The 21,112-nt window shown below is 34.5% G+C and overlaps 1 protein-coding gene across 5 annotated transcripts in view; it reads right to left on the bottom strand.

The window, feature by feature from the left end:
- Positions 1–21,112, bottom strand: part of UPF2 (UPF2, regulator of nonsense mediated mRNA decay) — a 126,601-nt gene that overhangs the window by 79,694 nt on the left and 25,795 nt on the right. For all 5 annotated transcript variants that reach the window (XM_027838554.1, XM_027838553.1, XM_027838557.1 and 2 more), the window contains exon 5: positions 5,782–5,979. In XM_027838554.1, the coding sequence (XP_027694355.1) occupies positions 5,782–5,979 (198 nt within the window). The remainder of the gene's footprint in view (positions 1–5,781; positions 5,980–21,112) is intronic.

The following is a 21,112-nucleotide window of genomic DNA, read 5'->3' as shown; positions in this document are numbered from 1 at the left end:
GTAGCACTTCTTGTGGTAGTAAGAAATGGAAAAAAGTAAATACCCATCAACTGGGAAGTGACTAAATAAGCTGCAGCACATAAATGGAATATGTTACTATGCTCCAAAAAATGACAAATATGAATTTACAGATGCACAGACAGATTTGCTTGATCAGATGAAGAGCGAAGTAAAGCCAAAAAAATAATATACACAGTAACTGCCACAATGGAATGGGATGGAAAGAACAACCACACAAAGACAAAAGTGAATGCTACAAATTACAAAAGAACATGCATGACCCCAAAGAAAAAAGCTCTGAGAAGACACTCCCACCCTACTCTTTAGTGAGAGATCCACAGAGGTGGAAGACCACATATATTTTCAGACCTTTTTTGGGACATATTATTGATTGGTTTTGCCAATATTTCCCCCCTTCTCTTTCCTCTTTCTTTAAGAAATAGGCTCTGTAAAATACACGACAGCTTTCTGTGAAGGGGAAAGACAGAAATTCTGGCACTGTAAAAAAAAAAATAATAAAAATGTAATTTTTAATTAAAAAAAAAGAGAGGAAAGGAAGTAAAGGCACCTAGTATAAATGACTTTCTCAAGTTTAGCCACAAAACAGAGGAGAAATAGAAGACTAAGCTGGTGGAAATTGACAGAAAAAGAGTTTTGTTTTTGTTTTAAATAGTATTTTATTTTTTTTCCAATTACATGTAAAGACAATTTTAACATTCTCTTTTAAATAAAATTTTGAGTTCCAAATTTTCTCCCTCCCCCCTAAGAGGGCAAGCAATGTGACATAGGTTATATACGTGCAATCGGGTAAAACATATTTCTATATTAGTCAGATTGTGAAAGAAAAAACAGAACTAAAGGAAAAAAACACACAAAAAATTTTAAAGTGAAAATAGTATGCTTCAATCTGCATTCAGACACCATCAGTTCTTTCTCTGCATGTAGACAGCATTTTCCATCATGAATCAACCATAGCTGATCATCACACAATGTTGCTGTTACTGTGTACAATGGTCTCCTGGTTCTGCTCACTTCACTATGCATCAGTTCATGTAAGTCTTTCCAGGTTTTTCTGAAATTCACTTGCTCATCATCTCTTATAGCACAATAATATTCCATTCCATTCATATACCACAACTTGTTCAGCCATTCCCCAATGGATGGGCATCCCCTCAATTATCAATTCTTTGTCAAAAAGTTGTCAGTGTTGTCGTCGTTGTTTTTAATGGATGGAGGAGACATGATTGTGTTTATAGGCAATACAGAAGCTGCCAGCAGAAAGGAAGAGACTGAAGACTATTGGTGAAAGCATGGATGACAGAGGGGGCAATCTGCGGAAGATGAGATGGAATGGGAACAAGCGTATGCCAAGGGATCTCCTTTGCCAAGCACCATTTTGTGATCTGTGACAGGGACGAAGGAGGAGATAACAGTGAAGGGCATCTGAGTGTTCTTACGAGATGAAGAGGTGGAGGAGAAAACAGAGAGCTCTCAGTGAATGGCCTCAACTTTTTTTTTGTTGTTGAGTATGAAGTAAAGTTCTCAGCAGAGAGGTTGATGGGAGGGGGTTTCTTGAGAAGTTTGAGAGGGAATGAAAAAGTTTGGAAAAGTCATTGCAGCAAATGGGACAGTGAATCAATTAGGAAAGTAAAAAAAGATTGCCTTGATGTAATGAGGGCCCACTTAAGGTTATATAACACAAATCTGTCACGGACCCCCCCCCCCCAGTCACCATAGTTGTATAGTTTTCTCCAGATTCAAACGTGTGAATATCAACAAAGACAGCAGATTGAGGAAATAATCCAAAGTTAGGGTTTCCACAAAGGCACTGCTGATAGGACAAGGCGGCAAGGCATTTAATAGAACAGGGTAGTGTACAGTTCAAAGTGGTTTACCAAGGGGTCAAGATAAGAAAGGGAGGAGAATATACACAGTGCAGGGATAATGTCCAGGAGAGAACTGAGGGTGGAAGGAATGGTGATCACAGTGAGAAAGAAGAAGAGGACAAGGGTTAATAAGATAGAGGGAAACATAGATCAATAAAAGATTATGATCCAATAAAGGAATATCAGAGCTCATGAACACTTGCGGGTGCTAGTAAGACCAAGCATATCACTGTGTGTAGGCTAAAGTGGAATTGGGGAGTAGGGCATGGGAAATGAGTAAATCAAGAAACTGGGAAGTCAGGGTTCTTGAGGTACAATTAATATGTGTATTGAAGGGTATGCGGGCAGGAGTTGGGGAGGAAAAGACCTTGAGGCAGATGCCAAATACCTCCTTCATCCGTACCTCCTTCATCAATCTGGAGGTATGAGTTAAAAGTGTACCATGGCCATACTAGAGAGTGTAAGGAGGGACCTCCGTCATCAAGGGCAAAGTAGGGATCCCACATCATCAAGAGTAAGCTAAGTTTCAGTGACTGCCAGAAGTGAGAAAGAAAAATGAAAGCAAATTTGTTAACTATGTAACAGGCAAAGCAAAGAACACAGTGGAAAGGAAAGTTTCTACAATAATAGCCAGGGGTTTAGAATCACTGGAATACAGCATGACAGGGAAGAAATATGCTAATCATTGGGGAGTGAATACAGGCAGATTATCAATGACTGCCAAATTTGTGGCAGGAGGTGACATTGAGTCCTGCGAGTCCCAGGAGACCTGTCTCCCAAATGGAACTCCCCAGGGGAGAAAGTAAAACCTGTGGGAGTTTGGACAGAAGGCAGAAGCGAGCAATATGAGGTCAATCTGGTCTGGAAACTACCTCCAGAGCAGAGAGGCAGGCCCTAGAGCCAAGACAGAGGCCAGGTTTAAACTCAGGGCTGAAGCATGCATTGACAGGAAGACTCAGAAGGGAGGGAGCCCTAAGACACCTGGACATCTACATTTGGGGTGATGCCGTATTCCCTGAAAAATTGCAGGGGGAAAAGACAAAGGCCCCAGCAGGCTGAGCAGCCATAAAGCACTGCTTGAGAAGTCACAATGCAAATAAAGAGGCCACAAGTGAGTTGGCTAGATCTGGTAACACAGTACTCCCTGAAAAGTAGTGGAATGAAAAGAGAAATAGTAAAAACACATCACTGGAACTGAGGATAGAAGAGTGAGAATGAGCATATATGTGTACATATGTGTGTACATACATATATATTGGAGTAAGGAGAAATAAAACTGATTAAACATGGAGCCAGATAATAGTGACCTTTATCCTCTTTTTTTATAAATGTTATAATACAGCAATATAAATATAAACTACCACCACAAAATAATTGAAAATTCATGTTGTGAAACTATAAAGAACATGCTTGGCCCCTAAAGAAGAGATAATGAGAAGACATCTCCCTCCACTCCTTTAAGGGTGGGAGAATCCCATGGGTATGGAATACTTTTATAGTGTCAGTTTTTTTCAATATATTGATCACTTTTGTCAATTTTTTTCTCTTGCTCTTTTGTAAAAAGAAATTTTTGTTATACTGGAGGAGAAAGGGACACAAGGAAAGATATAGCTCATGTAACAACAAGAGATAACAACAAAAATCTATTTTTTAAAATACTGTGATAGAATCTTACATAAGAGCTGCATTTCAAGAGCTGTTATAGTAAAAAAAAAAAAAAAGTAACAGTGTATAAGATATAGGGAGAGCAAGTGGTAGGGCACTTCAGTAATATAAGGTAATGATACTTGCATTACCTAAATGGAGGTGAAGAAAGAATACATTCCAATTAAGGGGGCACATAGCCTGCTCAAAGGCAAGGAAACAGGAGATGGAATATCACGTACAGGAAACAGCAAGGAGGTCAGTTTGGCTAAAATATAGAAGCCATGAAGGATAATAATGTGAAATAAGCTGGGGCCAAGATTGCAAAAGACTTTAAAAGCTTAACACAGTACTTTAGATTTTATCCTGGAGACAACAGGGAGCCCCTAAAACTTCTTGAAAAGGTAACAAGGTCAGACCACTGCTTAAGAAATTTCAATTTGTCAGTTGTCAATCAGGTCAGTGATGAGGTCATTATGAACCCTCTCTGCTTCAGAAAAACTGGGGAGCAATGAGACTAAGAACAGAAAGGTTGCTGGAGCCAGATTATGACTGACCTTGTAAACCAAGAAAATTTAGATGGGGAAAAAAGTAACCACCTAAGAGTTACTAATAGGTTTCTGTAAGTTCTGATCTTCCCTATTCTACCTGTCATCAATTCAAGGAATGATGCTTTTGCCTATCACTGAAGACACACTTTGGGTAGTGTCCATAAGAGAAGGCAAGAGGGAGATATATCTATTAAGTTCAAATCAAGAAAGCAACATCACTAAAATGAAAGTGATCGAAAGAGCTAAAGTGAAGCTTTTCAATTACACAACATTTTGACGAAAGGTATTCTTCAATATGTCGTAATTCATTGCCACATATCTCTCCAACCCCATTGGTCTCAGGAAAGAGAGACAAACAAAATTCAATAAATAAAAGTCATATTTTTACTATTATAGCACAGTAGTATATGGCAAACCAGTAGTTGTGGCAAACCAGAACACAAAAAAATTTTCTTAAGGTCTTAAAAATCAGAAAAACTGTTTAGTCAACAAATATTTTAGAAATTACTCTCAGGCAAAGAAAATACTTTAGAATTACAAACACCAGAAACAGAAAAAAAATTTAACTTTGCTATCCTACTCTTCACTGAAATTTAGTATATGATGGGTCTATCTTAAAGCTGACAACTTAAAGGAGTCTCGTAATGACACACCAACCACCAAGATGGTATTAGCTCAAAGTTCAATATAATCTAATTTTTTTACTTAAGAACTTCACAAAAGTACAGTGATAATTTTCATCCACTATGACTCCTTTGATTAGCTCATATCCCAATGAATGAGGCAACATGAAATGTTTTCTATATTATTCAAGGATAGGCAGCATCCCTCCCACTCTCCCCAATAAAAAAACAAATAATAAAACTAAACTAAAAAAAAATCTAAAATTCTAAGGTTTGATAATAAAATGCTAAGAATGAAAAATATTTTATCATACATTCCTCATAGAAAAGAAATGTAAACAATGACATATTGACACTATAGTACTAAGTATTTTAAGGATATCTGCACAATCACAAAGCAAACAACTCCCAAACATCACACTTCACTGAATCACAAAGTAACAATTTTTTAAATGTTGCTGAAAAGTCTACCAAGGAAGTTCAAACAATACATCACGATCTACTGGCAGATCTCAAAGCTTTTACATAGAAAAATCCACATTGTACATCCATCACTGTGCAATTTGCTACAAGTTCCAGGGGAATCACAGGATTCCCTGAGCTCCCAGAAACAGTAATCCCTACATCCAGACAAATCAACGATTGTATAAGTACATAATCACCCTTCTAAGCTTTGAGGAATCAAGTAGTTTCTCACAAAAAAAAACTGAGGATTCCCTGTACAAAGTATGAAACTTAAGAAAACCTATGAGTTTTAATTATAACAGTATCAGTTCACACACCATCTGTCACATTTTGAGGAAACATATTTCTTATCAGAATCTTATATGCATTCATTAAGTGTTAATAAATACAATCACCAATTTGAGTATGTTGAAACCAGTATGTTATCAGCACAAATCATAGCACATTTTGATCACTTCAACTAAATGATCTACCTAGAAAAATTTATCTCAAATTATCATCTCAAAAATTTTATAACTAACAAACTGTTCATAATTTTAACTCAAATAGTAACCTCAGGCAAAATATTTTTTGAAACATTTCTGTATATTTTAAATCTATTTGTAATATTACCTTTGGAATCTTCTTTATTAGAGTCTTTGCTCTGATATGTTCTTTCATTGTCTTTAAATAAAATGGCTGGTACAAAAGCCTTCAAATCAATAAGGTTCTCATAAAAATTTCGAGCATCTTCATCCTCCCATATACCACCTTCTAAGTCATATTCTCCAGGTTTACCAGGTGTAAAGATATCAATTCCTGGGCCATGCTCTACAAACAAAATCACACATAGTTAGCACCATTGTATACATATTGACCATAACAAAAAATGAGAATTTATATTCTACTCATTAAGCATTTTCATTTTAAAGCTATCATGTTACAAATCATACCCAGAACACAGTAAGAAATATCCAAATTAACATCTGTTACTTCAGTAAAAAAAAAAAGAACCAAACTTTTATAAGACCGTCTTCAATCTTAAATCACAAAATCTGAAAGTTTTTAAAAAGTTCAAAAACTTGTTTAAAACACTGAAAAAAAAAACATGGTGTAAAAATGAAATGGGAGACACAAGTAGGAGATTTTTACCAGTATTTACTCTGAGCTCTAAACTTAGAAAAAATTGAGTAGTTATGTGATATATTGGGTCTATCTTTATGAATGATAAAGCTAAAATGACTAACAGAGTATTCATGTCATTTAAAGGCCCAGCTCAAGTTACATCTCCTTTAGGAAGCACCTTTTAACATCTTAAGCAATGATGATCTTTTCTTCTGTATTTCTACAGTATTTAATATCTATAGAACTAATCCGATAGTTAATAGCCTTCATAACATATAGCTATGTACTGTATTATTACCTCAATAAAATTACACATTCTTTAAATGTTGGAGACTATATTTCCAAAGACAATACTGATAAACCAATGATATCCACAATCAATACAAAATGGATACATGACTTGAATCTTAAATATCACACTATTAAAAATTAGAAATAATTTATATGCCTTTCATAGTTGTAGGTAGGAGATATATTTTTACTCTAACAAGAGACAGAGGTAATTTATAAGAATAACAAAAAAGACTTCTACATTCAACTGAAGAGCTTCTGCACAAATAAAATTAATGCATCTAGGTTAAGAAAGGAAGCAGTCTTTATATCAAATTTCTTGGAAAAGAGTTAAGTACCCAAGATATAAGCAGTTCATTAATGTTCTCCTTTTCTATTTTGAAAATTTGTGTCTTAAGGGACACAATTTTTACTTTGATGACTTCTTAACTACATCTTAGAAATACTGGCATTTCATCACTATCACTTTCTTTCACATAATTATTTTCTATATGATGCCTTCTTTGGCTCACTCATTATTTAGAATCATATTTTTAAGTCTCAATTTGGTTCTGTGTCTTTTATTTGTACTCCATGAACAGAATACTATCTTTACGGCATTATAGTCTATAAAGGATGTGTTTCCTATTTCTGCCTTTTTATTTCATCACCTGTTTTTGTAAAACTTTTATGTGGTACTAATTTAGCAAACCCTGTTTAAAAGACACTATAAGTCTTTTAGCTCTAATTTCTCTAGAAATCTGTTCAATTATACATTTTCAATTTGGTTTTTCTTTCTGTAGACTGAAAATTGAAAGAGGAGGGGAAAGTCTTGGGCTATTATTGTATTACTATGTCTTCTTGTACTTCAGTTAATTTTTCCTTTATTTATTTTGCTAAAGCATTTGGAGCATATGAGTTTAACATTGATATTGATTTGTTGTCTGTATGATTCCTTTCAGCAAATATAGTTTCCACATTTATCTCTTTTTATGTTTCAAATTTTTATTTTTGCTTTTTCCAGTAGGAATAATTACAACTCCTACTTTTTGAATTCACCTGCTACAGAATAAATTTTGTTAAAGCTTCTCATTTTTGGACTGTGTATATCTATAGCTCTTTAGGTATGTGTTTTATAAGCAACAAATTATGCTGTTTTCTTATCTAATTTACATTCTTTCATTTTACTGGATTGTTTAATACATTTATATTTAAAGTTACAAAAGTTAAGTTTTCCTCCATTTGCCTCTAACACTGTTTTTTTTCCCCTAAATTGGAATTTTTTTCTTTTCTCTTTACACACAATACTTTACCTTTTTACTTACTTCTGCTTGACATAAAGAACTGAATAAATTGTTAGAGAAACTAGAGTTAAAAACTTATAGCATCTTCTAAACAAGACTTTTAAAGAATACGTGTATTTCTCAGCACTACTTAGAACTTAAAAAAAAATGACCATCCATTAGAGCACAGAGATATTTTAAATAAATGTAAAAAGGCAGACATATAAATACATCCTTTAAAGACCATGACACAATAAAAATAGTAATAAAAATGGGAAAAGGACCCACATGTACAAAAATATTTATAGCAGCTCTTTCTGTGGTGGCCAAGAATTGGAAATTGAGGGGATGCCCATCAGCTGGGGAATGGCTGAACAAGTTGTGGTATATGAATGTAATGGAGTACTATTGTGCTGTAAGAAATGATGAGCAGGCAGACTTCAGAAAAACCTGGAAAAACTTGCATGGACTGATGCTGAGTGATGTGAGCAGAACCAGGAGAACATTGTACACAGCAACAGCTATGCTGTATTATAATTAACTTTGACAGACTTAGCCCTTCTCAGCAATGCAAGGATCAAAGACATCTCCAAAAGTCTCATGATGGAAAATGCTATCCACATCCAAAGAAAGAACCATGGAGTTTGAATGCAGATCGTAGCATACTATCTGCCATTTTTTTTTTCTGTTTTGTTTCCTCTTTCTGGTGGCTCCTCCTATTGGTTCTAATTCTTCCTTACAACATCACTAATGTGAAAATATGTTTAATGGAAATGTATATGTAGAACCTATATCAGATTGTACACCGTCTTGAGGAGGGACAGGGAGAAAAATTTTAAACTCAAAAGCTTATCAAAGTGATTATTAAATTAATAAAACATTTTTTAAAAAAGGAGGAGTGAGGTAGTCTTTTTTCAAGTTCATAAAAAGTATCTATGTAAAATCACAAGTATCATATATAATGGGAATACATTTATTTCCTAATAAGTGCAGGAATTAAAGCAAGGATGCTTCTCTCTCCTCTATTATTTGACAAAGTTCATAAATGATAGTAACAATGAGAAATAAATTAAAGGCATTAAGATTAATAAAGAGATAAAACTATCACTATTTGCTAACGACATTATGTTTTACTTAGAAAACCTAGGGAAGCAGCAAAGATACTGAGACAAACAGCTTCAGCAAAGTTGCACACTTTGAACCACACCAACAAAATCAATAGCATTTCTATGTAGTAAGAACAAAATCCAAGAAGCCATATTGGCAAGGGAAATTCCATTAAAAATAAACACAAAATAGATAAAACAACAGGCAATTAAGCTACCAAAAAGGCAAAATGTTATTCTCTTTAATGAAATAAAGAAATTAAAAAGCTGAAGGCTGTGCAAATGTAATTTAAAATTATAATATTAAAGTTTATTTACAGTTTAAATGCTATACCAAACTATCAAAGGTATACAATAAAATAATAATTAAATTCATTTTATGAAACAAAAGAGCTAGAGGATCAAAAGAAAATAACAAGAATTAATTTGAGTGAAGGAGGAGTAGGACTTCCAGATCTCACACTATATTATAAAGCAGCAGTCATTAAACCATTTGGTAGTGGTTAAAAAATAAAGGAGATCAATGTAAGACTCTAGACATAGAAGAATCAGAAACAATGAAACTCAAAAATTCAATATTCAATGAATATGAAGACATAAATTACTTAGTAAAGAAATCCCTATTTGATAGGAAAACTGGAAACCAGTATGGAAGAAATTAGGTTCAGACCTATACCTTACATGATTATTTCCACATTAAATTCAAAATGGATATGTGACCCTTAATGCTTAAGATCACATTATATATATGGAAGTGTTCTGCATGACTACACACGTATAACTTATATCAAACAGCTTATTCTCTCAAGGAGGGAGGAAGGAAAGGAACAAGGGTGAGAATCTGAAACTCAAAATTTAAAAAAAAGTCAAAAGTTGTTCTTACATGTAATTGGGGAAAAATAAAATATTATTTTAAAAAAAGATCAGATCATAGAACAAACAGTTATCAAAAGAAAAACTGCAAAGTATTAACATCTACATGAAAGAATGCTCCAAATCACTAATAAGAAAAATGCAGATCAAAACAACCCTGAGGTTTCACCTCACCCTCTGTAAATTGGCAAAGATGATAAAAGATGGCAACAGTCAATGCAGGAGGGGTTCTCAAAAGATAGGCACATTAGTGCACTGTTGATGGAGCTATGAATTGGTACAATGATTTTGGAAATAAATTTAGAATTATACAAATAAAGTGACTAAAATGTCCATATCCTTTGACCCAGACAGTGTACTACTAGGTTTATGTCCCAAGGAGGCCATGGATAAGAAAGTCTTCATACAAACCAAAATATTTATAGCATGACTTCTTGTGATAGCAAAGTAACAGAATTAAAGTACATACCCACCAACTGAGGAAAGTCTACACAAATGTGGTATGTGTGCTGAAAAAAATGATGAATGTGATGAAAACAAATAATCACAGGAAGATCTAAATAAACTGAGGCAAAGTGAAGTAAGCAGAGGCAAGAAAACATTATACACAATGACAATACAAATGTAAATGGAAAGAACCACCACACACACAAAAAAAACTCAAGTAAATGCAAAATTATAAAGTAAAAGCAGAAGAGATACAAAAGGAAGCACCCAACCAACTCTGTGCTTGGAGATGGGTTCACATGTGTTGCACACTGCACATTTTCAATGTAGTGACTAGTTGTGCTGATTTTTTCCTCTTCTTTTTCTTTTTTTTTTTTTTTGGTCTTAAAAAAATACTATTCCTTATGTAGGGGGAAGACAATTCTGGGGAAAACTATAATGATGTAAAAACAAAAGCCCAATAAAAACTTATTTTTAAAAAGATCGTATTACAAAAAGTGAGAAGAGAATCAGATTATATATCTTTCACAGTTACAGTTAGCAGATGATATTCTCTTAAAAACAAGGTATAAAGGCAATTAAAAAGATAAAATAGATATCTTATTACATGAAGCTAAAAAGCTTCTGGACAAACAAAACTGACGCATTTAGGATAAGAAGAAAAGCAGTCAAATGGAAAAAAAAAATCTTTATAACAAATTTCTAAGATAAAAGTTTGGGATTCAAGACCTAACAACCAACAGATATAGATATACATACATGTACATATGTGTGTGTACATAAAGTCAACGCCCAAAAGATAAATGGTCAAAGGACATGAACAAATACTTCTCAGAAGAAGAACTACAAACTATTAAGATTATTTAGCAGGACTCACTTGTGATAACAAGAAACAGAAAAAAAAAATTATGAAAGAATGCTCCAAATTACTAAGGCAAATCCAAAGAAGTTTGTTTTATACCTCATACCCAGCAAATTGGCAGATGACAAAAGATGAACTTCTAGGTCATGTAACCAACCAAACCAGAGAACTGTGCATTTTCACCAAACCTCACAGCCTTTCAAATCTCTACAAAATAGAAATTATGCAAAAGGGAGGAAAACAATTCTAGTTGTCTCTACAGTGTATGACACCAAGAACCCAAACGAGGTAAAAATGCAATAAACAAAAGAGAAGTCCAAACCCTAAATTTTTAATATGTTCACTCAGCAAACTGACAGGGTTGCAAGAGAACTCAATTCTACCCAAAGAGTTTGCTCTAGCTGGGAGAGCAACACAGGAGCTTTCAGCTGTACAGGGATCACTAAAAGAAATGAAAAACAAAGGGACAGGGAAAGAATACTATAAAATCAGCTAGGGCCAGTTCCATTCCTCTAAAAGTCACTTCGGGCAGAAACTAAGGATGAGGAAATGGAAACTGCCCAGCATGGGAAGAAGGTGAGATGGTTTTGAGGTCTAGCCCCTAAGGAAACTACAATCAAAGGGCAAAATCAAGAACTGAACAATAGGGAAATACAAGGAAAAAGACTGAAATCACCAAAGATCCTCAGGAGGAAGAAAACTCAGCTAAAGACTTCAAACATAAGCAATAAATCAGATATTAATAAAAGAAAGGAATACTGTTTCCCATATTCTCAGCTATGAATAAATACTGTAAGACAAAAGAAAACTAAATAAACACCTGATGAGGCAGAAGACCCTCTGTGGATTCCCAAAAGAGCACAGGACCACAGCAGGAAGTTCGTTAAATGGTTTAAAAGAAAAATAAGAATTGTGAAAACAGAATTTATAGCCTACACAGCAAAACTAATTGGCAGAATAAGAAAACCTGAATCCATAGTAGCTTATCTCACAAAAGAAAAAAAAAAGAGAATAACTGACTAGTAATGCAAACGTATAGAAGTGAAGGACAACCTGAAAGAAGAAAAGCAAAAAGCATTAACTAAAAAGAAAAGGGGGCAGCTAGGTGGTGCTGTGGATAAAGCACTAGCCCTGGAGTCAGGAGGACCTGAGTTCAGATACTGCCTTAGACACTTGACATTTATTAGCTGTGTGACCCTGATCAAGTCACTTAACCCTAACTGCCTTGCCCCCCCCCAAAAAAAATGATTAAAAGAAACATGATCTCCATGCACGCAAAACATATTCATCGCTAAGATAGGATCTGAAGAGTCAACTTAAGGATTATTCCCATGAGAACATAACAAGTTGAAAAACCTAAACAGGAAATAATATTGGAAAACTGCTCAGGCTTTTAAACACTCAAAACAAAGGGCCAATTTAAAAAATCCACAGGTTGCCTCAGGGGAAAAAAATCCCTTGCTGCATAGAACATGTAGTGGTTAAATTAAACAATTCCAAAGACAAACAACAAACTTTTCAAGCAATCAGGAGAAAGACCTTCAAATATAAAGGAAAGGAATCTGAAAGTCATTAAGACTGCTCTGCACCCATCAAAAACCTCAAAAGGAAATAGAATAAAATATTCCAAAGAACAAAGGCACTCAAGATGCAACTCAAGATGTTATACCAAGACAAACTATTAATAAAAGCTGTATATTCAATAAAAGAGGCATTTGAAGCATTTCTACGGAGAAAACCAGATGGGAACGAGTTATTTGTTTTCAAATACCCTAGACATCAGAAATATAAGAAAGGTAAATAAACATAACAATTAACAAAATAATAATGATAATGAAAATATTAAGAGATTTCTTCCTCTTTCTCTAAAAAATGACTAAAGATGGGAATAATCTATGTTGGAAGGATCAAGGAAAGATAGTATCCTGGTATATTGTTGAGTATCTTCTTTTTTCACCTCTAAAAAATATTATTTGTTCTACGGAATGGCTCTCTGGGAGAGGAAGAAGGAAAGCTACTGGGAAAAATTTTGATGATATAAGTGATTAGTACAGTTTAAAAAGCCACTCTAGTGAAGTTGAAATAGCCACTCCTAATTCAAAGAAAAATGTCAATCAAATAGAAAATTATGAGAAGATGATCAAGTGGAAAAAGAGATCCAAAAACTTAAGAAAATAACTCCTTGAAAACTAGAATTGGGTAAGTGGAAGCTGACATTATAAAATACCAATAAATAAAACAAAATCTAAAGAATAAAAAAAAGGGGCAGCTAAGTGGCACAGTGGACAGAACACCAGCCCTGGATTCAGGAGGACCTGACTTCAGATCCGGCCTCAGATACTTGACACTTTCTAGCTGTGTGACCCTGGGCAAGTTACTTAACCCTACTGCCTAGCCAAAAAAAGAGAGAATGTGAAACATCTTATTAGAAAAACAACTGATCTGGTACGAGGAGAAACAATATAGGAATTGTTGGACTACTCAATTTATAAATGGTCAAAGGATATGCACAGCAGTTTTCTGACGAAGAAATTAAAGCTATCTATAGTCACATGAAAAAAATGCTCTAAATCACTATTGACTAGAGAAACGCAAATTAAAACAATTCTGAGGTACCACATCACACCTATCAGATTGGCTAACATGACAAAAGAGGAAAATGAAAAATTTTGGAGAAGATGTGGGAAAACTGGAACATTGGTACATTGGTGGGGGAGTTGTGAACTGATCCAACCATTCTGGAAAACAATTTGGAACTATGCCCAAAAGGCTGTAAAACTACGCATACCCTTTGACCCAGCAATACCACTTCTAGGTCTGTATCCCAAAGAGATCACGAAAAAGGGTAAAGGACCCACATATACAAAAATATTTATAGCAGCTCTTTTTGTGGTGGCAAAGAATTGGCATCGACATCCCCTAGCAGCCAAACATTTGAGTGCTTTAAAGAAGCCCAGGTGAGCAGGCATCCCCCAGGGGCCAGACTCCCCACCCCAACCTGAGAGCTCCAGTGCTGCTGACCACAGCTCAACACCACGTAAGCTGCCAGACACTTACAGCCTCCATCTGCCAGCACCTGAGGCCCCAGCACACAAAGCCAGTGACCAGGTCCTGGGCTCCCACCACAGGAAGCTTGGGTGACTGCCCGCTGCACTCCAACAGGACAGCTCAACTTTAAAAGCCAGGAAATAGGCAAACACCAAAAAGCAAAAACAGAAAATGACCATAGATTCTTATTATGGGAACAGGGAAGATCAAGGCACAAATTCAGAAGAGGATAATATTGTCAATGTACTCACATCTGAAACTTCAAAGGGAAATATGAATTGGTCTCAAGCCCAAAAAGCGTTCTTGGAAGAGCTCAAGAAGGATTTTAAAAGTCAAATAAGAGAAGTAGAAGAAAAATTGGGAAAGGAAATGAATGAGTGGTATGCAAGAGAGAGTCAACAGCTTAGAAAAAGGACAAAATTGACTACAGAAAACAAGTCCTTAAAAAATACAATTGGCCAAATGGAAAAAAATTACACTGAAGAAATCAAATCCTTAAAAAGTAGAACTGGTTAAATGGAAAAGGAGGCACAAAAACTCACTGAAGAGAAGAACTCCTTAAAAAGTAAAATGGGCCAAATGGAAAAGGAGGTACAAAATCTAATAGAAGGAAACAATTCATTAAAAATTAGAATTGTGCAAGTGGAAGCTAAGGACTCTATGAGATATCAAGAATCAGTCAAACAGAAACAAAAGAATGAAAAAATTGAAGAAAGTGTAAAATACCTCATTGGTAAAACAACTGACCTGAAAAATATATCCAGGAGAGACAATTTAAAAATTATTGGTCTACCTGAAAACCATGATGGAAAAAAAAAAAAAAAGCCCGTACAGTACCTTTCAGGAAATCATCAAGGAAAACTGCCCAGAGGTCCTAGTACCAGAAGGTAAAAATAGTCATCGACAGAATCCAGCAATCACCTCTTGAAAGAGATCCCAAATTGAAAATGCCAAGAAATATTGCAGCCAAATTCCAAAATTACCAGGTCGATGAGAAAATACTGCAAGCAGTCAAAAAGAAACTATTTAAATATCATGCAATCACAGTCAGGATTATGCAGGACCTTGCAGCTTCTACATTAAAAGATCAGAGGGCATGGAATACAATATTCCATAAGCCAAAGGAGCTTGGACTACAACCAACAATCAACTACCCAGCGAAACTGAACATAATCCTTCAGGAGAAAAGATGGTCATTCAATGACATTGGGGACTTCCAAACCTTCCTGATGAAAAGACCAGAGCTCAACAGAAAATTTGATCAACAAATGCAAAACGCAAGAAAGACATAAAAAGGTAAACAGAAAAGAAAAAAAACAACATGTTATCAATAAGAGCAAACTGTTTACATCCTTACAAGGGAAGACGACACTTGTAACTCTTGAGAACTGTATAGTTACTACATTTAAAAGGGGTATACATAGACAGAGGGCATGGGTATAAGTTCACTTTGATGTGATGATAAAAAAATCTAAGTGGTGAAAAGGGATTGTTCTGGAAGAAGAAAGGAGGAGGCAGATAAGGGTAAACTGCATCGCATGAAAAGGCATAAAAACATACTGCAGTAGAGAGAAAGAAGGGAGGGAGATGAGCATCGTTTGAACTTTACTCTCATCAGATTTGGCTCAAAGAGGGAATAACATAATCAGTTAGGTACAGAAATCTAACTTACCCTATAGGAAGTAGGAGGGGAAATGAAAAAGAAAAGGGAGGTGGCTGGTAGCCTTGAGGGCAGACTGAGGGAGGCAGTGGTCGAAAACAAAACTAGTGAAGAGGGAAAGGGGGAAAGGAGAGAGAAAACCATAAACAGGGGGGAAAACAGGATGGAGAGAAAGACACAGATAGTAATCATAACTGTGAATGTGAATGGGATGAACTCTTCCATCAAATGGAAGCAGATAGCAGAGTGGACTGAGAACCATAATCCTACAATAGGTTCTTTAAAAACCTGGAAAGACTTGCATGAACTGATGCTGAGTGAAATGTGCAGAACCAGGAGAACATTATACAGTCAACAGCCACATTCTGCGATGATTGACTTTGATAGACTTAGCTCTTCTCAGAAATGTAAATATCTAAGACAACTCAAAAAGACTCCCGATGGAAAATGCTCTCCACATCCAGAGAAAGAACTTTGGAGTCTGAATGCAAATGAAAGCATACTATTTGCTTTCCTTTTCTTTTGTTGTTTTGTTTTGTTTCTTCTTTCTCATGGTTCCTCCCATTAGTTCTAATTATTCTTTACATCATGACTCATGTGAAAATATGTTTAATATGAATGTATAAGAAGAGACTATATCAGATTGCATGCCATCTTGGGGAGGGGGAAAGAGAGAGAAGGGGAGAAAATTTAAAACTCAATCTTACGGAAGTGAAAGTTGAAAACTAAAAATAAATATATTATTTAAAATTTAAAGAAAAAGAAATGGTGAGGGGAAGGGGAAAAACCTGGAAAGACTTGCATGAACTGATGCTGAGTAAAATAAGCAAAGCCAGGAGAACATTATACATAGTAACAGCAACACTGTGCAATGACCAACTTTGATAGACTTAGCTCTTCTGAGCAATGCAATGATCTAAGAAATTCCAGAAGACTCATGCTGGAAAATGCTATCCACATCCCGAGAAAGAACTGTGAAGTCTGAATGCAGATTGAAGCATACTATTTTCTCTCTTTTTTGTTTTTTTGCTTTTTTCTTCCTCATGGTTTTTTCCCTTTTGTTCTGATTTTTCTTTCACACATGACTAAATATATGTTTAATATAACTGTACATGTATAGCCTATATCAGATTGCAAGCCATCTCAGGGAGGGGTGAGAGGAGAAAAGGAGAAAAAATTTAAGAACTCAAAATCTTATAAAAGTGAATGTTGCAAACCAAAATTGAATAAATAAATAAATGGTCAAATAAATGAATAAATAAAAGACTTGTTGGGCTACCTGAAAGTTATGACCAAAAGAGACCTGATACAATATAACCAGAAATCATTAAGGAAAATTGTCCTGAAGTTCTAGAACGAGAGGGTAAAGTGGAAATAGAAAAAATCCACTCATCACCACCTGCAAGAGATTCCAGGATGAAAAATTACAGGAATATCACAGTCAAGTTTCAAAGCTCCCGAGTTAAGGAGAAAATACTATAAGCAACAAGAAATCACACAAAACCTAGCAGCTTCTACATTAAAAGAACACAGATCTTGGAATATAATATTTCAAAGAGCAAGAAAGCTGGGGTTGCAACCAAAAAAATTTACCAAGCAAAGTTGAGTAAAATCCTGAACAAGGAAAAAAAAAAAAAAGAGGGGCAGCTAAGTGGCACAGTGGATAGAGCACTGGCCCTGGATTCAGGAGGACCTGAGTTCAAATCTGGCCTCAGACACATAACACTAGCTGTGTGACCCTGGGCAAGTCACTTAACCCCACTGCCTAACCCCCCCCCCAAAAAAAGGATATTCAATGAACTGAAAGACTTTCAAGTATTTATGACAAAAAGACCAGAACTCAATGGAAAAGTCAACATATAAGATTAAGGAAGTTTGAAAGAATGAATTGGGCTGAGGCAAATAAGGTTAATTCTAAAAAAAAAAAACTGAACAGAGAGATAAAAAGGAGAAATTATCTCATACAAATGAGGTGTGAAAGGAAGAACTGATATAGAAGAAGCAAGTGAGAGAAGAGGGCTGGTACTGCTGGAACCTTACTCTCATCAGAACTAGGTAAAAGAGGTGAACAACAAAAACATCTAGAAGGGCACAAAAGTCTTCTGAATTTATATAGAAATAAGGCGGCATGGGGACAGGATAAGTTAGGTAGTTGTAGAAGGGTGTGTAGGTTAAGAATTAGGAGGCTGGGGGGAAAGAATAAGGAACGGATTCTTATAGGAGTGAGTAGACTAAAGCATAGGAGGGCAAGGTCCTGGTTAGAAGTAAATAAGACTTGGAGGGATAGGGTAAACAGGACAAGAAGTATAAATAGTGAGGAAAAATAGGATGGAGGGAAATACACAATTAATAATTATAACTTTGAATGTGAATGGGATGAATTTACTCATAAAACAGAAATGGATTAAAAATCAGAATCTGACAAGATGTCATTTACAAGGAAGACAATTAAAAATGAGAGCTACGCACAGAGTTAAAACAAAGGGCCGGAGTAGAACTTCTTATGCTCAGCTGACATAAAAAGAGCAGGGATAGCAATCAGGATCTCAGACAAAGTTAAAGCTAAAATAGATTTAATTAAAAGAGATAAACAATGAAACCACTATGTGTCACCAATATTATTCAATATTGTTTTAGAAATGCTAGCAACAGCAATAAATGAAAAAGAAATTGAAGGAATCAGAATAGGAAATGAGGTAATAAACAATTTCTTTTTGTAGATGATGTGTGTGATCATATACTTGGAAAATTCTAAAAATTCAACTAAAAATTAGTGGAAACAATAATTTTAACAAAGTGTAGGATGTAAAATAAATCCACATAAATATCAGCATTTTTACATATCACCAACCAAGAAAATATAGTAAGAGACACTCTATTTAAAATAAATGTAGACAGAATAAAATACCTGAAAGTATATCCACCAAAATAGACCCAAGGAACTACATGAACATAACTATAAAACACTTTTTATACAATGAAGTCAGATTTAAATACCTGCAGAAATATTATTTATTCATGGTTAGGAAAAGTCAATACAACAAAAATGACAATTTTACGTATCTCCTTATTCAATGCCATCTCAATTAAATTACTAAAAAAAATTTTACTGAGAAAAAAATAATAACAAGAGTCATTTGGAAGAAGAAAGGGTCAACAATTTCAAAGAAACTAATAAAAAAATGTAAAGGAAGAAGGTTTGGCAGTACCAGACCTCAAACTGTATTTATGAGGCAGTAAATATCAAAACTACCTAGTACTAACTAATAAACAGAGGGGTAAATAAGTGGAACAAGGTAGACATATAATACCCTGTACTAAAGGATTATAGTAACCTTGTGTCTGACAAAAGTAAAGATTTAAGTTTTGGGGATAGGAATTCATTATTTAGTAAAAATTGGTTGGGAAAGCTGGAAAACAATTTGACAGAAATTGGGCATAAACCAGTATCTTAAACCATGTACCAAGATAAGGTCAAAATGCATACATGACCTACACATAAAGGGAGATAGCACAAGAAAATTAGAAAAACACAGAACATATTACCTATCAGACTGACGGATAGGTGAACAATTTATGAATAAAGAAGGGATAGAGAGCATTGTGAGGTATAAAATGGATAATTTCAATTATATGAAACTGAAAAGTTCTTGTGCAAATAAAACTAATGTAGCCAAGATTAGAAGGAAAACAAAAAATTGGGAAAAAATTTTCACAGTCTCTTAGAAAAGTCTCATTTCTCAAACATATAAAGAACTTTGTCATATTTATAAGAATGAGTCATTCCTCAATTGATAAATGGTCAAGGGATATGAACAAGCAGTTTTTTGATGAAGAAGTCAAAACCATAAGGAGTCATATTAAAAAATGCTTGAAATCATTACTGATGAGAGAAATGCAAATTAAAACAACTCAGATGGTATCTTACACCTACCTGATTGGCTAAAATGATAAATGCTTTTCAGTTGGGGAATGGTTAACCAAGTTGTAGTGATGGAATACTATGTTATAAGAAATGATGAGCTGGTTGATTTTAGAAAAACTTGAATCTATGAAGGAAGATGTTATCCATCTTCAGAAAAAAAACAATAATTAGAAACATATACAGTATGGCTTTACATGTATGTGTGTATATAGTATTTATATAGGGATGTGTGCAAACACACACATAAATAAAATATATATTCATGTTCAATTGAAGCCTTCACTAGGGAGGGAAGGAGAAAAAATAAAAAGTGCACAGCAGAGAACAAAAGAAAACTTAGAAGGAAGCACAGAAAAGCTGCACAACTTTGGGGGAAAAATGTGTAGTATTTATTACATAATTTTTCAGAAAAAAAAGTAGTCTGAAATGGAAATTTATGGTTTTATACTGAATCTTCTCTTTATGTTCTGCTGTGTACTTGGAAATGTTCTTTTTTTTTCTCACTTTATATTTAAGTTTAAAGTGAATAAAAAATTAAAAGCAAAAAAATAATAAGTGGTACAGCTCAGGGAATTACAGTACTGAACTTAGTTCATGCTTTAAAAAAAAAACAACAAACCAACTCTATGCAATGAGATTCAATTTCATGAACAGTATCTCTTCCTGTTATTTGTAAACAGAAATATCCACATTTGTTGATATTTTGTCAAGTTCAGAACAAAGTTTTTTACATTTTAAAACAAAGAATATTAAAAGTATATCTGTCATATATTTAATATAGTAACCATCCATTTATCTGAAATGATCAGAGAATGAGCTGTTAGAGATGGGTAATTTTCCTAATGGTTAAAAACCAAACTTTTAAAATTTTTATCTGGTTTGTTGGAGTAGTAATCGTTCTAAAACATACTATCTGTCTCCCTGTCTTAGAATACAGAATATTAAATACATTAAACCTTTCTTGGTCAACTCGAGTTCAATCACTGTACTTATTACACATAATATAAGTATTCATTGTTCAGTAATCTTCACTGTCATAAAAGGATGTCTTCTTGAAGGGCTAAAGTATATAGAATTGTTTACCCAGTAGCAAGTAGCATCAGACTACAGTGCTATTCTAGAAGTATGTTAGTAGCATGATGCCAGAAAGTTCTCAGGGACTATCAAGTGATAAAGGACTTAGTTTACTATATTACTAAATGCACCTAAATGGCAGTACTATTCTGATTTTTTCTTTTCTCACTTTTCTTTTCTCTTCTCACCAGTCATAAGCTCTCCTTGTCACCCTATTCTCCTCTCTGTCACTTATCCAAAAACATTTTTGCTACTTCTCTCTTCATATGCGTTTTCCTCCTTTTTATCTTT

This window comes from Vombatus ursinus, unplaced genomic scaffold, assembly GCF_900497805.2.
Source record: "Vombatus ursinus unplaced genomic scaffold, bare-nosed wombat genome assembly UNPS02014830.1, whole genome shotgun sequence".
NCBI classification, from domain to species: Eukaryota; Metazoa; Chordata; class Mammalia; order Diprotodontia; family Vombatidae; genus Vombatus; species Vombatus ursinus.
Note: the sequence above shows the minus strand (reverse complement) of the source record. Positions and strands in the feature narration are given on the sequence as shown.